The sequence below is a fragment of the Phasianus colchicus genome, chromosome 12 (genome assembly GCF_987193195.1).
Source record: "Phasianus colchicus chromosome 12, bPhaCol1.hap1.1, whole genome shotgun sequence".
Classification (NCBI taxonomy): Eukaryota; Metazoa; Chordata; class Aves; order Galliformes; family Phasianidae; genus Phasianus; species Phasianus colchicus.
The window spans coordinates 8297429-8318850 of record NC_143447.1 but is presented as its reverse complement, the minus strand read 5'-3'; the positions used below and the strand labels follow the sequence as shown (position 1 = coordinate 8318850).

General features: G+C 38.9%; 2 protein-coding genes across 9 annotated transcripts in view; one reads left to right on the top strand and one right to left on the bottom strand.

The window, feature by feature from the left end:
* Window positions 1-2068, top strand: part of PIGB (phosphatidylinositol glycan anchor biosynthesis class B) — a 7834-nt gene extending 5766 nt beyond the window's left edge. For both annotated transcript variants that reach the window (XM_031616535.2, XM_031616534.2), the window contains 3 exons: window positions 52-262; window positions 1031-1211; window positions 1745-2068. In XM_031616535.2, coding sequence (XP_031472395.1) covers window positions 52-262; window positions 1031-1211; window positions 1745-1921 — 569 coding nt within the window. In that variant the 3' untranslated portion in view covers window positions 1922-2068. The remainder of the gene's footprint in view (window positions 1-51; window positions 263-1030; window positions 1212-1744) is intronic.
* CCPG1 (cell cycle progression 1) overlaps window positions 1-21422 on the bottom strand; it is a 23927-nt gene extending 2505 nt beyond the window's left edge. The window contains exons 1-12 of one of the 7 annotated variants that reach the window (XM_090148839.1): window positions 21266-21401; window positions 17774-17825; window positions 17598-17669; window positions 14566-14680; window positions 13679-13758; window positions 13288-13495; window positions 12229-12324; window positions 9118-9372; window positions 8273-8284; window positions 7343-7443; window positions 4919-6324; window positions 2173-2979 (exon numbers count right to left, since the gene is read on the bottom strand). In XM_090148839.1, coding sequence (XP_090004965.1) covers window positions 2799-2979; window positions 4919-6324; window positions 7343-7443; window positions 8273-8284; window positions 9118-9372; window positions 12229-12324; window positions 13288-13495; window positions 13679-13758; window positions 14566-14680; window positions 17598-17657 — 2514 coding nt within the window. In that variant the 5' untranslated portion in view covers window positions 17658-17669; window positions 17774-17825; window positions 21266-21401 and the 3' untranslated portion in view covers window positions 2173-2798. Of the gene's footprint in view, window positions 1-2172; window positions 2980-4918; window positions 6325-7342; window positions 7444-8272; window positions 8285-9117; window positions 9373-12228; window positions 12325-13287; window positions 13496-13678; window positions 13759-14565; window positions 14681-17597; window positions 17670-17773; window positions 17826-20895; window positions 21043-21265 lie in introns of those variants that run through there. The other 6 variants (XM_090148842.1, XM_090148838.1, XM_090148840.1 and 3 more) reach the window with 6 other exon arrangements.

The window sequence follows — 21422 nt, the reverse complement described above, 5'->3', positions numbered from 1 at the left end:
GTGAAACTTTTAAGTATTTGCTTATCTAAACTTAATTAAATGTTTCTCTAGGATATTCTCTGAAACACCTAAAAGCATGGAAGAAGTCTGCAGCAAGCTTCTTGCTTTTATCAAATTTAATCCCAGCCCTGTACACAGGCTTGATTCACCAGAGAGGCTCTCTTGATGTTATGAATCACATACAGCAACTTTGTAACAGCTCTTACCAGTCACAAGCTTTTGTCTTCATCATGATGCCATGCCACTCTACTCCATTTTACAGGTAATAACATAGCTATCAGTGTATTATATTAAAATCTAGACACTGAAGCAGAAATTGTAAAAATAAAAACAAAAATCTGATTGAGGTGGATAAACGTATAGAGGAAGTTTGTTTCTCATAAAGCTAATGCAGAATGAATAGGGAAAATAAGCTAAATGCCTACAACACAGAATGAGACTCAGGAGCCAAGTTTTACTCAGTTTTTGTAAGACAGTTTTGTAGGAAGCTATACAGTAGTCCTAGGGCTTCTGACAGTAATTCATACATCTCAATTATAGTAACTTGTATAAGAAAACTGAAATGCACTGCTATAGTCAGAATGTATTATTTTAATTTTACCTTTACTTCTGCTGCTGGAAGGTAAGGAAAGGTAATTAATAACATACAATGACTGAATTCACTATTCCAGAAAGTTTGCAATATATCCCAGTAAGCAAACAGATAAAAACCACACAGCTGACTGGGAGGGGGAGGGAAGGAACTACTTTTTATTTATGAAAACGATGTTATGCAGATTATATTTGTATTGAGATAAATCTGCTTTCTGTGAACTGCTAAAAGCATTCACAGTAGCTTTAAGCTGAATCTACATTCTCTATTTCTGCTTTTTATAAAACACGTAAGTGAAGAAAACATGATGCTGGAGTAAACAAATATAATCTTTTTTTCTCTTTTTTTCTTTTTAACTGAGGTATCTAGGTGATGAATCATTTCAAATCTCATGTCTTTATCAGTTTATCCTGAAGTATGTTTTGTTTTTCATCCTAGCCATGTTCACTGTCCTCTAAAAATGAGATTCCTTCAGTGTCCCCCAGACCTAACTGGAAATGAAAGCTATGTTGATGAAGCAGATCTATTTTACTCTAATCCACTTGGCTGGCTTAATAAGGAGTTTTACAATGATACGTTATTGCCCAGTCATTTGATTTTCTTCAATGTGCTAGAACAGGTATGGTAAATGTAAGTTGAAATAAACTAGTTTTGAGGTCAAGTTACAGGAGAAATTGAGCTTTAGAAGATTTAAAAACTCTTCCTTAACTTTTTAAAAACACTTAAAATTGAACCCCCCTAGTCCATAAAATAGTATAGATACCATTCCAGTGATGCATACTTAACATCACATTTGCTCTGTGTGCTTTTTGCATTTCAAAGTTTTACAGCCTTTTCCTCAAGCCATGTGAAAACAAAATGTATTGTCTGTTCCCAGAATCGTATGCTCTTACGTAACAATGACAAGCAAACATGCCTCTATGTCAGGGTATCTCTTCCCCTCAATTCTTTTATGAAGTCCATATACTCAAATGGCAGTGTCTGGTGAAGATACACTGCATATAGAATCAAACAGGATAGCTCTCTCTCCTAAATAAAAGACAGAAGTTCCCAAGAATAGCTGAATTAACAGTTTCCAGAAGACTCTGGAGCACTGTTCTGATGCTCTCCAAATACTTTTGTCTGTGGAAACTAATATATGTTCATTTACAGGAAATATCATCATTTCTAGCTTTAAAGGGCTATAAGAAAACAGCCACTGTCTTTCATACTCATGTACCTCAAGGACGAGTTGGAAGCCATATCTACGTCTACAAGAAAAAACCTGAAAGAATCGTATCTGAAGATCAGTTTCTAGACTTACAAACTAACGAGCTCAGTTTTGTATAGCAGTACAGAAGATATTTTACTGCAGAAAGGAGAGAGTAGTGAGACTGAACCGGGTAAGTCAAATGGGAAGGTCTCATTACACAAATATCACCTGTCTCAAAAAACAAACCTCTTCCTGAAGGTAACTTCAGTGCAGTATGACTGGGGGTGAGGTGAGGGGTGCTGATCTACCATACAACACTAGAGAATATCAAGGCCAAAGCTACCATGTGATTACTTTCACAGTAAGAAATTAGACAAGACTGGACCAATTTATAGAACTGTACAGCTATGCTACGTTTATTTCTTTTTATAAATAAAGACTTTTACCCACACTGTCTCTTTATTTTTCTTCCACAATATGCAGATATGCAAAATAGTTCAAGTGCTTAAATCAGCAAGCTGATTAGAATGCAGCACAGCAAATTCTTGACAATTCAACAGGCTCATAGCCCCTCCCACCCAAAACAAGAAGCAAGTATAAGATTACAAAACACTAACAAATACATTACCATAATGTAGACTTTTTTTTTTTTAAAGGATGAGATGAAGTTAGTATATCAAACACTGAAGTTAATTATTGGTACATTACGCATGACTCAAGCTTGAACTATACTAATGGAATGCAATTAAGCATATTTTTCATACGCAAGTCATTGCATGCCTAGTTTCTGTAACAATACCACTGGTAGCCAAAGTATCATTGCTTCCAAAGAACAGTTAAAGCAACAATACCAAATATGCAAATTAGAAAGATTGACTCCTGCCTTTTAACAACAATTTGTAAAAATCAAATTATCTAGAGAAACTTGTATCTCAATGCTTTGTCGAAAAACAATTAGTTTCCAGAGAACATGTGAATTATTAAGTCTTTCCTTTTTTTTAAACCATAAATTACTTAGTATTTTGGATCAAAGGGTAATTGCCCCAGTTCTATTTCAAGATTTGCCATGTGTCTTCCATTAGTGCGACCATGTTTATGCCATTTACCTTCTCTTTTATTACGGTGGTGGTACTTCTGAGCTTGTTTTTCATGTCTGGCATTTTCAGTTTGTGTAAAAGAAGGCCTTTTAGGTCGACTGCAAGGAGTAAACAGAAACTTGTTACTACTCTTAGGAAAGCACTTCTCTAAAAGCATTCTGAAATACAATTACATTGTCAAAAACAGCTCTTAAGGTGCTGAGGTTGGCTGGGGAAAAAAAAATAGTATCAAGTAGTCCTTTCTCTTGCTAGCAAATGGGCAGGGTTTTTGATGTAATTGTTTTGAAAACCATCAGTAAGATGGTGTATTTTAAAGAAAATCTTTCCATAAACAAAAATACTCTGCAGCTGGTTTCCCAAAGTTCTTTGCAGAATAAAGCTATATGAACAATCTGTTTGAGTACCCCTGCTGTGATGCTTGAATGGAGGTCTCCATCTGTTTTTCAGTTGTTCTGTTATATTCTTCTCTATAAAAACAATGAAAACTTATAGACTTGTGCCTACACTTAGGCACTTTAGAGGTTCTCCTGCATGCAATGAAAACATTTATACAGAGAAGGGTGGTACTGACAAAACACCACTGCTCACTTATTGCAGTCTGTGATGCACAAAGTGCCGTTACACTGCATGCTGTTATTCTGTCACTATCTAGGCTTGGCTAAGCTGAGTTAAGGCTATTTTCATCCTTGGGCACAGAGAATTCTGTAAATTGATGTGAAATGCCCTTCTTCTGCAAACTGGAGTCCTCAAAAATTAAGTAATTAAAATTAGTTTTCATAATAAATTAGTACAAAGTACTTGAACAATAAATGAAAACAAGTCAAGCATTTGCCAGAACTACACATTAGACAAGGCAACTTGGTAAATGCTAGATTTATCATCCTCATTGTTCAGCCTTCAATAAGAGAGGATACTATCCTCATATAGCATCTACTAACTCCAAACTAGTTTTCAGACCTCCTGCTACAATAAACATATGATATAGTAAACAATACAAATCCAAAAGGTAATCCTGACTGAAGACACACACTTCAAAGTATTCAATATGTGTTGTGTTGAATACCAGCACAGAGAAAAAGTCCATGATGTGTATAAGGACAACAACTAATCTATAATGCACAAGAAAATTATATACAAGCGTTTTTTCCTATTTGTTCAGAGTAAGTATTAGCATAAAAGATTACATAATGAATTCAGTAACAGTAATGACATTAAAAGCCACAGAAAATAGATACATTTAAGTATTCCAGAAAGAGCAAATTTCACACAATACACTAAGGCTGCTTGCTTAACTTTCTTCAGCAAAGGCTATGCAGTAGGAACAGCACATTACCTCTAGCTTATTTGGGCCAGCAAGCACAGAACTGCTCTGCAGAAGCCCTGATAATATTGTCAGGAACAAAAAAGCAATGTAGGAAACAACACAAGCCATGGACAGCAAGTCAGCAAGTCCAAAACATTTTAGTACAGCTCAGTTCAGATGATGAGTCTGCCATTTAAGCAGTCCCACTCTGTGGTAAAGACTAATTCAATACTGTACTAACCTACATGGGTACTTACATACCTGAAAAGGCAGCAGGGAAGACAGCTGCCAGAACAGGGCTTTGAGGCTGCTCAGATATATGCTAAATCCTTCTCCGTTAGGCAAGGACAATAGGAAAGCTGCAGTTAATGTTTTTTTGTGAAACTGCCTGTCTGAGGGAATGAAAAGCTATCATAGCTGTTCAGTCTAAAGTAATCCTACTTGCAGCTTTCTGAAAGGCTCAGTGGAAAAACTAGATTGTACTACATGCTGTAGAACCTGTACATTATGACCTGTAGTACCTTAAACATTTATTTTTTCCTGCAGAGGAGAATGTTAGTTTGGGAGGTACTAGAAGCACAATCCATTTCTACTGAGTCTCTTACATACATATCTATCTATGGCTAGAAATACAGACATCTGTGTGTAGAGTACCATCTGTTAGAACAAGGACACTAGTTGTCTTTAAAAAACTACTTCATTTTGTTAACGGTTCAGGAAATATGGAAACAAACCTGGGTCCATATTGGGGTGAATTTTCATACTGAAAGTAGTATCTGTAGATGTACTTGTCCAAATCATCAAAAACTTTCTCATTCTTATTTTGGTATTCCTTCATATCTTCCAGGTAATCCTTGACATCGTTAACAAAATCAGTGAACAGCATCTGGTCATGTATAAAAAACCCATTATGAAAAAACTTATTGATGAAATTTTCTAGTTCTCTCCAATGATGAAAGTTATGTACTACTTGTTGCAAATACTTTCTCATTAGCCGATTAAATTCATCCACTCCAATAGGATCTGAAACTCTGTTAAAGAGACTAACAAATTCTTGGTTAGCACATTCAAAAATACCAGAACAGCCCTTTAGGTCAAACTGATGTTTTCTACTACACAAAGGATCATTGAGACATTTCTGTGAATCTGTATCTTTTTCAAATGTTGTAAACTGATGTTTTCTTCCATCTCTGAAATCTTTTGGCATGTTAGGTCTCCTGTAATGTGTCTGCTTCAGATTCTCATAAGAGTTATGTTCTCGGTAAAAAGTTCGAGCTCTCTTGTTTGTCTCGTATTTTTTTTCATTTGGCTTCTTCTCCTTTTCATCCAAGATGGTTTTTGTGGTATCTTTGAAGTGCCTGAACGTGGACTTCACAGAATCAGAGAATTTTTTCAGCTTTTCTTTCACTGCTTCTTTAGCCTGCTTGATCTTTTCTTTATGGTGTCTAACGAACTCTTTTGCGGAGTTTTTCATAACATCAAAAGTTTCTTTAACTGAGCCAAAAAATGATTCTTTTGACTTCTTTTTAGATTTACTTTGCCCTTTAGCACCTCTCTTCTGTCCCTTTTCATTCATTTCTTGTTTTTCAGATTGATCTTTTACTTCAACGTACAACTTCTCCCACAAGTCAGAGCGCTGTTGCTCAAAGTTCAGCTTTTTTTCTAGTTCTACCAGCCTTCCTCGCAGAGTTTCTATTTCTTGGTTTTCTCTAAATGTGTCATCATCATTAACACTGTCAGGTGTTTGACGAGAACTTAGCTGTTCCAGTTCTTTTTTCAGTGCTTCTGTAATATGACGTTCTTTGTCCAGCTCTCTCCTTAACATCTGTGCTTCTGCAAAAAGCGTTTCCTTTTGCCTACGAAAATTATGGTTTCTTTGCTTTTCCTCTTCCAAATGTTCCCTTAGTTTCTGATTTTCCATGACAATAGACTCAGTACTAGTACCTTTGTCTTCTAAGTTTCTTATTTGTTGTCTTAGCTTCCTTAGTTCTTCCTGAAGCGAGACCAAAGCTTTTTCTTCCTTCTCTAGAGATTCTCTTAAGTGCTGATTTTCTGCAGCAAGACTTTTTCTCTGTGATTCAAAGGATTTCTTCTCCACCTCGGTAGAGGTCAAACACGTGGCAAGATCTCCCTTGAGTGACTAGTGCAAACAAGAAGAAAACAAGACAAAAATAACGATCAGAATTGTTATAATTTTAGCTAGCAAAATAAAAGACCAAGGTAGATTCAACAGTTTGCTTGTCATTTTGGATGAAATGACATGTTGCGGCATGATGCAAAAAATAGAGCTAGTTTATTTATCTCAAGGATAGAAACACAAACATTCTCTTGGCAACAAAGACCATGTGAGAAGCTCCCACTTCCAACCAGAGGTCATCACCCCTTGTTTTCACTGATTCAAATAGCTGAAGGGAAGTAAACTAGAAACTTGAACTGATTCATCTTAAAAAGAAATTAAAACACATGCATGATGTTTATGCTCAGCAATCTGGGTTCACAGGTTACAAAAACAAATCCATTACTATTTGTAATCATTAGTAAGTGTATTAAGCAAGGGGGGCACAGATTCTTAAACTCACCTCAAATCAACTTTGTTGCTGAAAGAACGTATGTAACTATATCCTAACACAACAAAATAACTCTCAGTCTTTTGCTATTCATGACAAACTCGAGGACTAAACATCTTGTACTATATGTAAATACTGCTATCAGCAACGTCAAAATACATTATTCATTTTTAAAAAGCACTCCCAAACAAAACATTTCCCCAGTATTCTCCCTGAATTATCTGAAGGTGAAAACCTAAGTTAAACATTTGAAAAATGAATAACCACTGAGAATTTAAAAAGTAACACCGTAAAATCTGCAAAATCAAGCTACAATAGGTTATTACCAGCACAGTTCTACTTCAACAGTCTTTATTAACCACAACCTAGCACTGTATCATAGGGAAGGGGACAAAAGGGACCATGCATATGGCCAAAAACTCCCAAGCTACTATTAAGACTGAATAAATAAAAACCAATACACTTTAACACTTAACAGTAACATCACATATGTAACGCACTTCTGTGATAAATTAATTTCACTTTGTGTAAAGTACACATGCATATTAACGGAATAACAATCCTATAACTGTCAGCCAAACTCACACCTACCCCCACTTTATCTCCTTGTTCTTGTTGGCACTGGTAAAGGTCATCTTTCAATTCACGTGTCTTTGTTACCAGCTGCTGACGTTTCTGGATCTGTATTGTACCTACAGAGATATTTGGGTTTTTTAATAGCCTCTCTCACAGCAGTTAGAGGAACATATGAACCTAATCATCATCTTCATTTTCTCTGCAAATTCAGAAGCATTCTTGATTTCTGCACAGTAATTCTTCTTACCAGTAAGAATTAAAAACCTTGTTTAAAATTGAAAAGGTATTCTTATAGCTAAAATCAGATTTTTACACATAGACTCTGTTTCTTATAATGATAAACATTTTTCCAAATAGACCCTAAATATTTTTTTCAAATAAACTGTCTGATTGATGAGAACAGAGGAAAGAATTTTAAGAAAATTACATGGGAAAAAAAAGCAACAAAAATCATTTAGAAGTAAAGGTTCAGTGAGCGAATAAGTCAAACCAAATTATTTAGCATGGATATAACCCTGAGTATTTTTACTGAATATACTTCCCATTCATACACTTTCAAATTCATTAAAAGGACTATATTTATCATTGACTCCAATTTAAATACAGTAAAATGATGAAGAGAAGTGAAACCCCAAGTTATCACAGCAAAGCAATATCAGAGATTGTTTAGCCACTCTGTTTTTCTCTGCTTCTAGCATGCTAATATATACCAGCCTACCAGCTATTACTTGCTGCAACTATTAAACACGAAGTATTTTACATGACTGGATTAGTCGATTTTACAATACTGCATACACTAGTAATTCCTAAGATTTGACCATTATTTTTCATAACAGTAGACGTACACATATGTATGTATGAGTATGTAAGCATACATGCACACAATTTCATAAGTAACTCTGAATACAAGCACGGGACCCACAACATATCACTTGTGCCTCTTACCTTCAGGTTTACCTAAGAACAACAAAAAAAAAAACACAAATAAAAAAACCTGTGTCAAGTGAAAATTAGTATGACTTTCAAAGTAAATGTCAAAATTTAGACCAACAATCAGTAAAAACCAACCCAATTAAAGTCATTCTCTGTCTCAAACTGAATCAAGACTCTTCTTAATACTGCACTTTTCATAAAAGCCTACTCATGAAAAATGACTGTTAAGAAATAGATGTCCTTCTTTTGTGTCTTCTTTTTAATTGCTCTGCGTGTGTCTTACGTGATCAGAATTTAGATCAGTAGGAGTTCTGCTAATTTGTTAAACACCACATCACTCCACGTAACGTTCAACTTCAGGTGATGTACTAAACACAGAAAAATTGCTACTAACCTGGACTCTCTGAACCAGGTAACTGCAAGGACACCTACCGCTTGCTTTTCTCCATCAGAGAGAAAAACATGGCTACTGTGTGCTCCTGTAAAAACATGCCTTGCTTTTAAATTTACCAGATGAGTACAAATAAGACAAGAGCCTTAAGTAATTCTCCAAACACGTGGAAATGGCAGACATTACCACAGACGCATTTTGAAAGAAAAGACGTGAAAAACAAAGCTCTCAAGCTGTGCTATGAGAAAAACAAGAAAGATCTACCTGGAAGAGCAAACTATTTCTTTTAAACTTTAAATGTAGTCATATTTAACACAATTACATTGCTGAAGGGCCTCTCTTTATTATCCATATAGTAGTTGCTACTTCTTAGTTTTAGGTTTAGATTTTGAGCAGAGTCAAAATAAAATGATTTGTTTCATAAGTAAGCTGTTGGTTCTATGTACTTTGTTTCCCACACACTCACCATAGAAGTGTCCAAAGCCCATGCTGATTGCAATCACCAAAGCCAGAATGATGCATCTATTAAGGCCACTACTGAACTGCCGCTTGTGTTGCTGCTCTTGGGGAGGTTCAGGCTCTGGATCAACAGGAGACCCGCTCTCAGCCTCAGAGCAAGAGATCAGCCTCCTCTTAGCCCGGCGTCTTCGTACTGTAGGACTGGACTGATTGCTGGTTTCATCACTACTTGATTCATCATTGCTAGCCTGAGATGGAAAAACTGAAAGCCAACACAGAACAGTCCTTAAAATGCATTAATTGTTGCTTTGAAAATAATTTAAGTACAAAAATCCATCATACATATGCAAAAAGTATGGGGCGTCTATCTCAGAGAACATTAATAAAACAAGTACAAATTCTCAATGTGATAATTTATGCTGGATATTATGTAAGGAATTCTTGATATCCAAAGTTAAAAATTCATTTTTTAAAATGACAAGACAGAGATTCCAGACTGTATCAGCAAAAACTGCCTGACTCTTCCCTATACTTTCTAATTCACCCCCTAAAAAGCCTATCTTTTAGCTGATGCTACTTCTTAAAATATCTACACGCACTCCCTCTGCAAGCCCTGGTGAAGTAAAAAAGTTAAGAACTCAGATTTCCTTCTCTTGGAGATACTGACACTCAACTATTTAACAGTAAAAGAACTACAGCTGCTAAAATAAAGCCACCTGAAATACACAGACATTGTTTTATTATATTCTCCCTGTGATCTACCTACAGCTGCAGACAAAATTCCACTGCTGTTCAATTAGTGCAGGTATTACGATTCCTAAATACAGCTTCACATTGCAAATTTATTTCAATCTCTCTTTTTGATTACTTTTAATATCTACCATATGCTACCTGCTAACTCTTACCCACTTTCAGGACAAAAAAAAAAGAAAAAAAAAATCAACCCACCATTTTCAACCAATCCCATGCAGGAAAAGAACCACACAGCTGCCTCTGTGTTTGTCCCTGCTTAACATCATGAATCCAAAACAGTTACTGCCTGGCCAATGCTTCAGAATAATGGACAGGCCAAGGATTGAAATAAGAGCCAATTATAACCTTGAAAGTTATCTTCCAGAGGTTTTTTTTGTACAGTCATATTTACGATACCATTTGTACGTGCACGGCCCAAAAGCCATATACTCTAACTGGAAAAGCAACAATAGAGCTGTAATTGCTTGTAGCTATTCATGGTACAAACGTTTACTGCATGTGCTGTAAATCAACTGATACAGGCCAGCATATAAGCAATGACTATTTCATCTCTCTCAACTGAAAGCATATGCTTCAAACGTAAGGCAAATATAAAGGGGAAGCAGTGGCAGGATGAACAAGTGGTTCTGTGCTCGTGTACCTAGCTCATATGCCTGGAATAGATTCAGCACGACCAGCGAGGCCTCCAGCACATGACAAAGTGCTCCTGCTGGGACATTTCTCAATTTGATGCCTGCAGTTACACAATGCTAAGATCCCTTCTAGAAATACAGCTGTTCATTCCCTTAATACAGATCATCAAATTTAGATATATAAATGCAGAGTTACTGTCCTTGAACATTTCACTGCTGAAAACCATTTTGTTGAGCAAAGCCATGCATACATCACTGAACTGACGAGAACACCAAGCAATGCCAGCAGTAATCTATAAAAAGCATTACCAATAAAGATTTGTCACTAAAGAAAAAAAAATCCAACCTCACAGAAGCGACTGCATCTATTCCACAAAAGACCACCAATTAGTACGTGGAATGAATACACATCTGATTCCTGATGCCATGGACAAGCAACACGTTAGATAATGAAAGATAATTCCTCCTCTAACTAGAAAACACATTTTAGTTGATTAGTCAAACCAAACAGACCAAGTAGAAATTGCAATAAAGACAAATCATTTTGCTATTTGACATGCAGATTCTTAATGTATAGAACTTGTCAGAAAAGACACTGTTTTAGAATAACTTTTCAAGGAGATGCATAATTCCCCAGTCCTGGACAGCAAAGGCAAGCACTCAGAAACTGGTCAGGAGAGAGGCTGGTGGTTGCTGTGGGGATTGGGGCTGGTTTAGTTTGTTCTACAAGAACGCAGAGGTCAGACGTCCTAAGGGATTACCCAGACATACTCAGTAAGACAGGTGTTATTGCTGCTTATTGGGGGGTGGGAGGTGTTTAGCTGTCAACTGGCAAGTTGTCAATGATTCTGTCTTACAGCTGCTCTAAGAATTCTGTATAAAGCTGTACTCTAAAATTAACAGGATGGAAAAGTACAGAGGAAACAAACCACAACCACAGTAGCAGTCCACAATTCTTGATACTGCTAATATTTTAGAGGGTCAGACCTACATGAGTAATCAAACAATACAACAGTGTGAGCCAATGTGATTTTCCTTGACATTTCTGTACAGATGTGACCTTTCCTAGAAGTAACTTATTTCAGCATACGAGCGCTTCTGCTGATTAACTTGCTTCATTTGTGAAGCTGTTTGCATAGTTAGGACAGTCTAAATCTCCACAGGAATGGTTTGTAAGTGCAAGCATAGCAGCTAATCCTAATAAGGATGTTGTAGTATCTACATTCAGAAAATCTGAAGCTCTTCCTCTTCCAAAAAAATAGAAAACAGCAAGAAGTGGACAGCAAGTGCTTCTACTGGTGGAAAGGAGGAAATGCCAAAGGTTTAGCGGTTATATTTGAAACAAATGCTAAAGGACTCCTGACATCTGTAATATTTGGTCAGTTAAACACAGAGTGCCAAAGACAATGTTGAAATCAGCCTCAGAAGGAAGAAATTTTTCTTGTCAGTCACACAGATTTTGAATCCAACAAGTGTCATTCCTCAAAACGTATTACAAAGTTCACTGATTTCCATTCCAAGTTTACATGTAAATTTATCATTTTTTTCCAAAGAAAATGAAGCAAAACAGAATGACAGCTTAGCCAAACTTCAGCGAAGACTGGCTTTCAGCATCTGTTTGGAATATCACTACTATAAGATCAAGTCAGATTGGTAGTGATAATTTTAAGAACACTCCATGCAAGCCATAAGCAATCAGCTTTACACAAGCTGATCGAATTTAATCACACCACCTTGGAAAGGAAGACTGCGAGACACATGCTCTTTCACCTCATTGCCCCATCCCCTTACATAATCAGGAATCTTCCTCAGCTCCTCCAGCCAACTGACTTTTGTGTACAATATCAGGAAAGAAAAAAAAAAAACATTTTTAGAACTCAATCCTAAAGGAGAAAATAAAACCAAGCTAAATGTTAAATTAAAAGCTACATCACCTAAAGACTTAAAGGTGAGTTTTGTTACTCATCATCACTCGTCACAATTAGAGGATAAGTTGTCAATTTCCAATATCAATGGCCATATACAAAATATATGAACTTCTAAACATGTCTAATGCTGCTTGAAATAAAATGGTATTTTAAGTAAAATCATTCTCTTGAAATAAACTTACTTTAAAAAATTAAAATTAAAAAAAAAAAGATCAGTGACACAAAGCCATTACAAAGAATAAATACAATGCAAAAAATACAAGTAAGCAGCCCAATAGAATTATAAAGGAGAAGGAAAAGAGAACAGTAATGTAACAGTAAGCTTTCTGTTTAAGGTTTGGTTTTATTCTTAAATTAGCCAAACATTCATGTCCTTTCTCCTGCACACCGTGTTGTTAAACACTAAGAGCATCCTAATATATATACACATTTTTATATGAGTAAAAGGTAAGCAAAAGATGTTCGTAGTTCAGCTACTATGAGTCCTTACTGTGACCCCAAAAGTCATCCTATTCCAGTAGCTAGCAATCCATTGCCAGCTCCTCAAAAGCAAAAAACAAACAAAAAGCCAACAATAGCCAAAAGAAAACCTACAATTATTCCAGGAGCAAAACAACAGTGTGTTAGAAAATTTACTTTTCCTATTTAATATAGCCAATACTTCACTGAATACAATGCTTTCAAAAAAACAGCCTGCAGACATATTTGGACAAAAATCTTAAGACTTAAGACAACTAGAGTAGTCTCAGAGATCGCAAATATTTAGATATGCATTCATCAAAGCTTGTATTTCCCTTCTCCATATAAAGAACGTTTTCTAAGCAAAAATTTTTGCAGAACTGCTCAGTGACTTATTGCTCTTACCAGTTTCTGGTTGGGAAAATGCATACTGACTGCTAGAGGAGGAACCCATGTTAAAATCCTCTGAACTGGGAGCTTCTTCACCATCAGCTGGGGCTTCCTCCTGACTTGGAGTTTCTTCCCCTTTTGGAGCTTCAAGTGTAACAATGTCAGAATCATCACTAATTGTGCCAATACAGGAACTATCATCGTGGACTTTTTCTTTCCTTTCCTAAGGAAGGAGACAAGGTAAAAATTATTAAAATATGTAGAACATAGATTAATTTGAAAAAATAGCAAGAGTTCCTAATGCATTAAAAAAAAAGAAAACTAAAAAAGATGGTATACTTTCAAAATACTTTTTTGTATTATGAGGTAGGGCTCACAGAAACTTCTGAATAAAATAACACATTACCTCTGGAACTGTTTGAGTTTCCTCAAGAGCAGAGAGAGTATTATCTACCACTGGTGTCTCTCCATCAGTGCTACTCTGTGCTACAGAAAGAAAAAGAAGAACAAAACATGGGAGTAAGACCAGGAGCTCTGCAAATTCTCCTCATTCCCATGATCTATTAGATTATGTTAAGTCTGTGTGTGATCTCCTAACAATATTAATTGATTATGAAATCAATTAATAAACTATAAGAGATATAAAGAGCACAATAATACTATTTGATAGAGCAAATTCTCAGCTACAAAACTCTGTTTTTCAACAAGGTCACCACCATCAGCTGTGCATTTTCACTGGTGATGAACAAGAGTCTGCATTACGTGCTGATAAACATCAGCACCACTGGCGGTGCCCCATGTCACTGTCACCACTGCTGAAATGCACCACCCATCACATCACTGTGCTCACATCCACTACTGGGTCTCCATAAACATTCAGAAAGTATCAAAGAATGCCCATGGGCACCATTTTTTTTAACAGAATATTGTCAGGAAGGTTCAACCTTCACTGCCATACAAATATCCACCTCTGACAACGTGGGCCAATGTAATAAAATAGGAGGCATTACTTTTGAAGCAGCTTCCATATACTTTTCTTTTTTTTTTTTTTTTTTTAAATCAACAGTACTACTATAAACTTACAATTCAACAAGTGCATACCACTCCATAACATCTTAAATATTAACAAAAGACCCTACTGATTACATTTATTTCAAGAAAAAAAAAATTCATAAAGTTGATTACAGAATATTTTTCAGTCTATAGAGCATATAAAGTCTATTGAAAATAACTTCATGCCAACACTACAACAGATACTTGCATTTTTTATGATTTCTGCTTTCAGTATCTTACCTTGCAATTCGAGTGCTTGCTCTTCTTCTTGCAGAGAAACATATTCTTCAGAAACAAACTCGTGGTTGTCATTTGAGCTTCCATTTTCTGAAGTCACTGTCTCTATGTCAGAACCCTGGAGTTAAAGAGTTTTAAACGAACGTAACTGACAGAAGCCCCAGTAACTGCAGACTATTAGGAAAGGAAACAAATGCTAGTGTAATACTCAGAATGACTGTAATTCTAAAAGGGTCAAAGACAACAATTCTGAAGAAAAAGAAAAAAAAAGTAACCCAGACATCAATTACACTAAGTATTTTAAATTGATAATTATTTTCTACTAGCTTTATTAGATTCATAAATCTGAATTCAGAAAAACACAGGAGGTTGCCAATGAAGCTTTGAACATGGAATCTAATTCTGGCATACACCCATGTGTTGTATGTAAACAAACAGCCCAAGAATGTGACCTCCAGAGTACCAACATGAACTATGACAAGCACTACAGGGAAAAAAAAAAATCGTACAACCCCACTCCATCTCAACTATTTTTAGCAAACCTGAATGGCTGCTGTACTAATACAGCCCTGACACCACGAAAACAAGCATCTGTAAATTGGATTGCTGTCTTAAATCCAGAAAGGAGCCTGAGTTATTTGTCAGTCGCCAGTCACCAGCAATCTCTGAGCAGAGCAGGAACTGAAGATAAGCAACACTCAGAGTCTGCAGGGCTCTGCAGTCCAGCAATATGTCTGACAGCTCAGAATCCTCAAACTTCACAGATTTTACTTAAAGGAACAGGTGGGATACAAAGTTATTAGAAAACTATGAGCATGCAAAACCCAACTAAAAACCACTAAGTCACCCTGATCCATAAATAACTTGAGCTGTTTTTGTAAACAGAGCTAGTTATTTTTGCAACAGCAGGTGTGAAATTACAGTAGTAGCAATACTTCCAGATCAGTTTCCCTACATGCCTCATTTCAGAGCTTAAGCAAACATGTATGCTTTTGTTTTTATGAAGAGGCTGTACTTCAGGCAGATCTGATACTCCAGAAGTATTCTACATGCATTCTACAATCATACTACACTGTTATCTTCCTCTTTAAGAAGTTTCACAAGTTAACTGTTTGAGTAGTTTGCCAAACAGCCTAGACTGTATCCCTTGCCTACAGAAGCATCGTCATTTAAATCTCAACAGCTTTGCAGAAACATGCCACTCGATTAGAAGTAATTACTAAAATCTGAATGAAATCCTGGGAAAGAAAATACAAAATTCTTTGTTTCAGGTTTCAGTTGTCTGTGGTTACTTTTTTTTTTAAATGGATAAATAAAAATCCATTCTGCTTTGTCTACACAAATCCCCGCCTTCCTATAATCTTGTACTGCACTAATTTACTTAGACCACGTAATTCATTTTCAGCAAAATAACCATCCTAAGTATGAAAACAAAGCACACCGCTCACAGCTGAGTAACCCAGCTGTTGTGGCCCAGCTTCTAAACCCATTCATTTTCATTACAGCTCTGTGAAGCCCCACAATTTATGCGCTTCTGTGTTCCACGTGGTCTTGCAGACTGGAGCAAGTGAGTTTTCAGCATTCCTTTGGTGACAGGATTCTCAATCTGACATCCACACCCCAAAACAAGGAGAAGTTTAAGCCATCTCAAGTAGTTGAGAGTACTGCTGCAGACAACAAAAGCAAAACCATGCCCCAACATCCAAAAGCCATAAACTATGCCTGTTTACTACTATTACTCTTGAAACAGAACTAAGCCATCAAAACTTGAGCAAAGACACGAGGTTATAATGATTTGCCTTTCAAATTACCTTGATTTTCATTATAATCTTCAAATACAAGGAAGCAGTCAATCAATATTCATTATCTTTTCCCTATTACTTCCTATTTTCCTCCTAGAAACGCACCATCTTGAGTACATCTCTTTCTTGAAATTGCTTTCATGCGGCAGTGAGAAGATAGAGCCAGCCATCCTGCATTGCTCTAGGAAACTCATTTACACTGGGGATTCTGGCTGAATAACTTGCTCGGTTTTCAGGACAAGGTTAAGTAAAAAAAAATTGTAAAAATCTTGAACGCATTCATCAACCAAGATCAGAGAAGGTAAAATCTTCAGGACTAAAGGAGGGAAGTATATTGGAGATGCAGACAGCTATCTAGAACAGCTAAGAATTTCTAAATGACCTTGCCCTGCCTTGCTCACTGCTCCAGAAAAACAGGATAAAACGTTCCTCAAATGTTCCTATCAAACTCAAAGGCACCTGAGCCAGCTGGTGAAAACATCTTTGCAGACCATGCAGTCAGTGGAGTCAATACAGCAAATCACTTGATCAAATACAAATGTCTACTTTATGATCAGGATTACTGATCTCTAAATTCCGCTGACTGCATTGACTCAGCAACACGTCCCATCTACACAGACTTTTAATTCCTTCACTTTTTTTTTTTTTTTTGTCTAAAGATTTATTCTGCTATGAACTCATTTTTCAAGAAAGTCATTGTCCTTTATACAGTTAGCCAAACATCACGAGATACGAAACACAAACATTCACGTTAATCCAGTGCTGCCCAGGCATAACAGTGACGTCACAAGCAGCTGTGCCCCAGCACAAGGCAAATCCAGCATTCCACACCAAGTGAGAGTGTGCCTGATAAATGAAGCTACAGCAAAGACCAATAGATGGGCAGAAACTCATCTTGCCATACATTTCATAGAGCTCCATACATCAACTGAATAAGTTTTAAAAGACAATGAGTATTTTACACCAGCAACCACTCTCACCTTGCACACGCATTCTGTCAGCTCTTCTCATCTGCTGCTACATCATCCACAGTCCCACCTTCCTTACGCAGCAGTTAGATTGCTTTTGTGCATGGCATTATGGAAGGCACTTTCCTATCTCTAAAATTCCCTTACACATCCTCTGCTGACGTACAAGGCCCACACAAAACAAAAACTACCAAACGTAAACAATATCTTGCTCCATATAATTAGTCTCAAACTGATGGAACTTTGCTAATTAGAGATCAGGTACCTCATGATTGATGACAGTCCAGCCACAGGAGGAATCGCTGTCACTGTAACTTTCAGACATTTTCAAAGCACGCTGCAAGTAAAAATAGATTATTTTAATATGCAAGATAAATAATTTCACTGCTTTCTTGTCAAATAAGTAAATAAATAGAAGGGGGGAAAAAAAAAAGAATCCACCTCATGGCATCACAGTATGCTACACGTTAAGCTTTATGTTGTTATTCTTGAACTGTGAGGAAAAAGAAGAAAGAATACGATTTAGACAAAAAATATATATTATTTTATACATACTCCCTATTATTTTTCTAAGCTTGAAATATGGCTTTTTCTAACACATACTCATCTCAGCCAGCCAAAAGTCTTCTAGGCTAGCAAACAGCCACACACACACAGCACCAGCCAATACATCAATAGTTACACTCAAAATGTGTTTGTTTGCAGCATCCTTGCTTAAAGGCACACTTCAGAAGGTGAAGTCATCTCGAACTGTTACAGGCAGAGGAACTAGAATGTACTGAAGAAAAACAGCTTTTGGAAGAAGATACTGATCAGTATTTAACAGACTGCCCAAGGAGGCTGTGGATGCCCCATCCCTGGAGGCATTCAAGGCCAGGCTGGATGTGGCTCTGGGCAGCCTGGTCTGCTGGTTGGTGACCCTGCACATAGCAGGGGTTGGTTGAAACTAGATGGTCATTGTCATCCTTTTCAACCCAGGCCATTCTATGATTTTTTGAAAATAACTCTCTTCTGGGCAATGTCTTCGTTTCAGCTCCTTACAAGAACACACACTGATTCCAAAGAAGCTGAGAGCAGCCAGAGAGCACAGAAGCAGAACGGAAAAAGAGCTGAAGTACAGATTTCATGGTTATGGCACTGCCAGATGACTGGGGTAGCTATTTTCAGGACAGCTGTTGGCAGCAGCTAACTCCATGCCTGTTTTTTTTCTCCTGTAATACTGAGTATTGAATATTGTTACACGTTTAGACTACTTCCATTTCTTAACAGAAAGATTTCAAAAAAAGTTCAATGCATCTCTTGTCCCTTAAAGTAAAAAAAAAGCTCAACTGTTCAATAAAATCAGCCATAGCAGTATCACTGTGGGGAAAAACAAAAGCTCCCAAAGGCAGTACAGGAAGTCTATCGTGTCTGTGCTACAACAAAATGGCAGAGGAAATTGTTGTTCAATAAAGCTTCTATAAAATCTCATTTATATTGCTGATGGAGAACTCTGAGAACTTGATGCATCTGCTTAATTTCTCACACCTCAATACTTTGAGTGAGAACACAGGTAAACAATCATTTCTTGAACTCCTCTCTACTTTCCCACCAATGTTATCTTTGCTCTCAGCACATTATTGCAGAAAAACAAATAGAACTAGAACACCTAAACATGCACAGCAAAGTACAGAACTTCCAAGTCTAAGTTTTTCAAGAACACAGTCCATGTTTGTACTTCCATGCTACGTTGCTGTGCATTTTTCTAAAATAAAGCTTTTTCCTCATCGCCTTGGATGAATGTATCTGGGATTCCTCCAGAACCAGGGCAATGATGACAATCATGACCAGGCCATTAGGAAGAAGCATTAATCACTGTAGCTACCAAACCTACAGAGAAATCCAATTTCCATTATGAAGCCCCAATCCAAATACAGCGTTCTTCCTAACAAATGGCACAGACTGCACTGCAGAGCTCCCACCACGGGACACCATGTGCCTGCTGTCACTAACCTGCCCTGAATGTGAGCAGTGCTGCTCTGAGGGCTGCCAGCACCAGAACGTGCCATCCTCCAGAATTGCTGCTGCCTACGTTGCAAACCCCGCTCATCTCAGGTTATCTGTTAGGAATTCCCTTTGATATAAAAACATTCCCATTTCATCATTCTACAGTTCAGCAAACACAGTGATCATAAGAGCACCGACTTCACTCACTGAAAACAAAGCCTTTTGCCACTGTATTTCAGGGAAAATATGGGACAAGTTGTACTTGTGAGTCTGATCTCTCCTGTGGATGAAAGAATAAACGAAGGCTGTGGTTTTGCCATACAGCAAATCCAGTCACACTGCATCTCAGTGCTAAAAGAAAAGCAACGAAATCACATAATGCAAACCCTTTCATAACAAAAAAAAAGTGTTTCTGTTGATACAAAGGCATTTACAAACTTTGAAAGGGCATTTTCTCACAGCAGACTTGGTGCTGGACACAGCCATACCTGTCCTCCTCTGACCAGCTAAGCATTTCAGCACGGCCCTGGCTACAGCAACACAGATGCTACGACGTGCTGTCCCTCCTCCCAGATTGGGTAGACAGGTAATGGAGCACAGCATGAAACCAGTTCCAACAAACACACCACCTCTGGCTCTACAGAGCTGTTTAACATCTGTGTTCCCTCCCAAATCCACAGCTTCAGGTTTCCTCCCTTTAGCAGCATGGGGGTATTTGTGTAACCCAAAGATATTCAAAACCAAGGGACCGGCAGCCAAACAATCGTTATTTTGTACAGCTTGCTGGCCTTGATGAACAGCCTTGAGTTAAGGGTTACTTATCTTGTGCTCAGCCTGAATGTCCCACCAAGACTGGACAGCTAACTGCATACAGGTGAGCAATCAGCAAAAAAAAAAGTTGTCCTAGTATGAAAAATAATAAAGAAAAAAAAAAAAGAATTACAAAATAAGTGAGATTGATAAGTGTTATATTTATCAAGATGCAAGACGGTTCTGATATTAGTTGATTAAGTTCTGACAGCCTGAAAGGCACCTATTGGACATCTGTGTTCTTACAAGCACAGAAGTCAAGCTTTTCAGAATGATTCTGTTCTAAAATAAAACAGCTGGCATAGCTTTATAAAAAACTACCCAGGTACGCTGCTCCTGAACCGCGACCAACGGCTAAGCTGCTTATTTCTCTGAAAGATTAATAAGACACGCACAGTCCTAACAGTTCCAGTTCTTTTATACCCCACCCTGCAGCGGGCAGATAACCGCAGGCCCCAAACCCTCCGCCGACACCTGCTTTGATACGGCGTCCGGAAGGCCGAGGCGCGCCGCCCTGCCGAAGCGCGGGGCGGAGGCAGGGCGCTACAGGCCGGCAGACACCTGTCCTGCGGAGCGACCCGCGCGGAGCGCCGCACCCTGCGCGCCCACGGGAGCCGGACGGGAGCCCGCAGCGGAACAGCGCACAGCCGGCACCCCGCACAGCGGCCGGGCTGCAGGACCCGAGGGGCCGCCGGAGGAACGACGCGGAGCCGGAGCTCGTCACGGCCCGCCGCGCCCCGGCTCCAGCGGACGCTGCCGGTTCTCACCCTGCTCGTCCCGTCCGGACCCCGTCCCGCCGAGGCAGCGCAGGTGCCGCCCGCCCGCCCGTCCCGCGGCGGGGGATGATGAAAGAGCAGGAAGTTGGCACGCGGCGCTGCCCGAGGCGGCGGGGCCCGGCTCACGGCTTCCCCCCTCAGCCGCGCCGCACCGCACCCGGAGCGCCCCGTCAGCCGGAGCGCCCCGTCAGCCCCCCGCCCGAGCGACCCCCGAGCGACCCCGGCGAGCTCCTCCCCCGCGGGGTTCGCCCCGCCGAGCGGCCCCTCCGCACCGGGACCGATCCCCCGCGGCCAGCCGCAGCGCGGACCGCGCACCGTAAGCGCCGGGGCCGGCAGCCCCCGGGGCCGCCCCGCCGCCTACCTGAGCGCGGGGCCCGCCGCAGACGACGGAACGCCGGCGGGACCGCCGCTGACGCCGCCGCAAAACAACACCGACCGCCCGGCCCGGCGCCTGCGCACGGCGGCGGCGCCCCGGGGCGCCCTGGAGAGCGTAGTCCGCGCCCCGCCGCGGCCGGCCG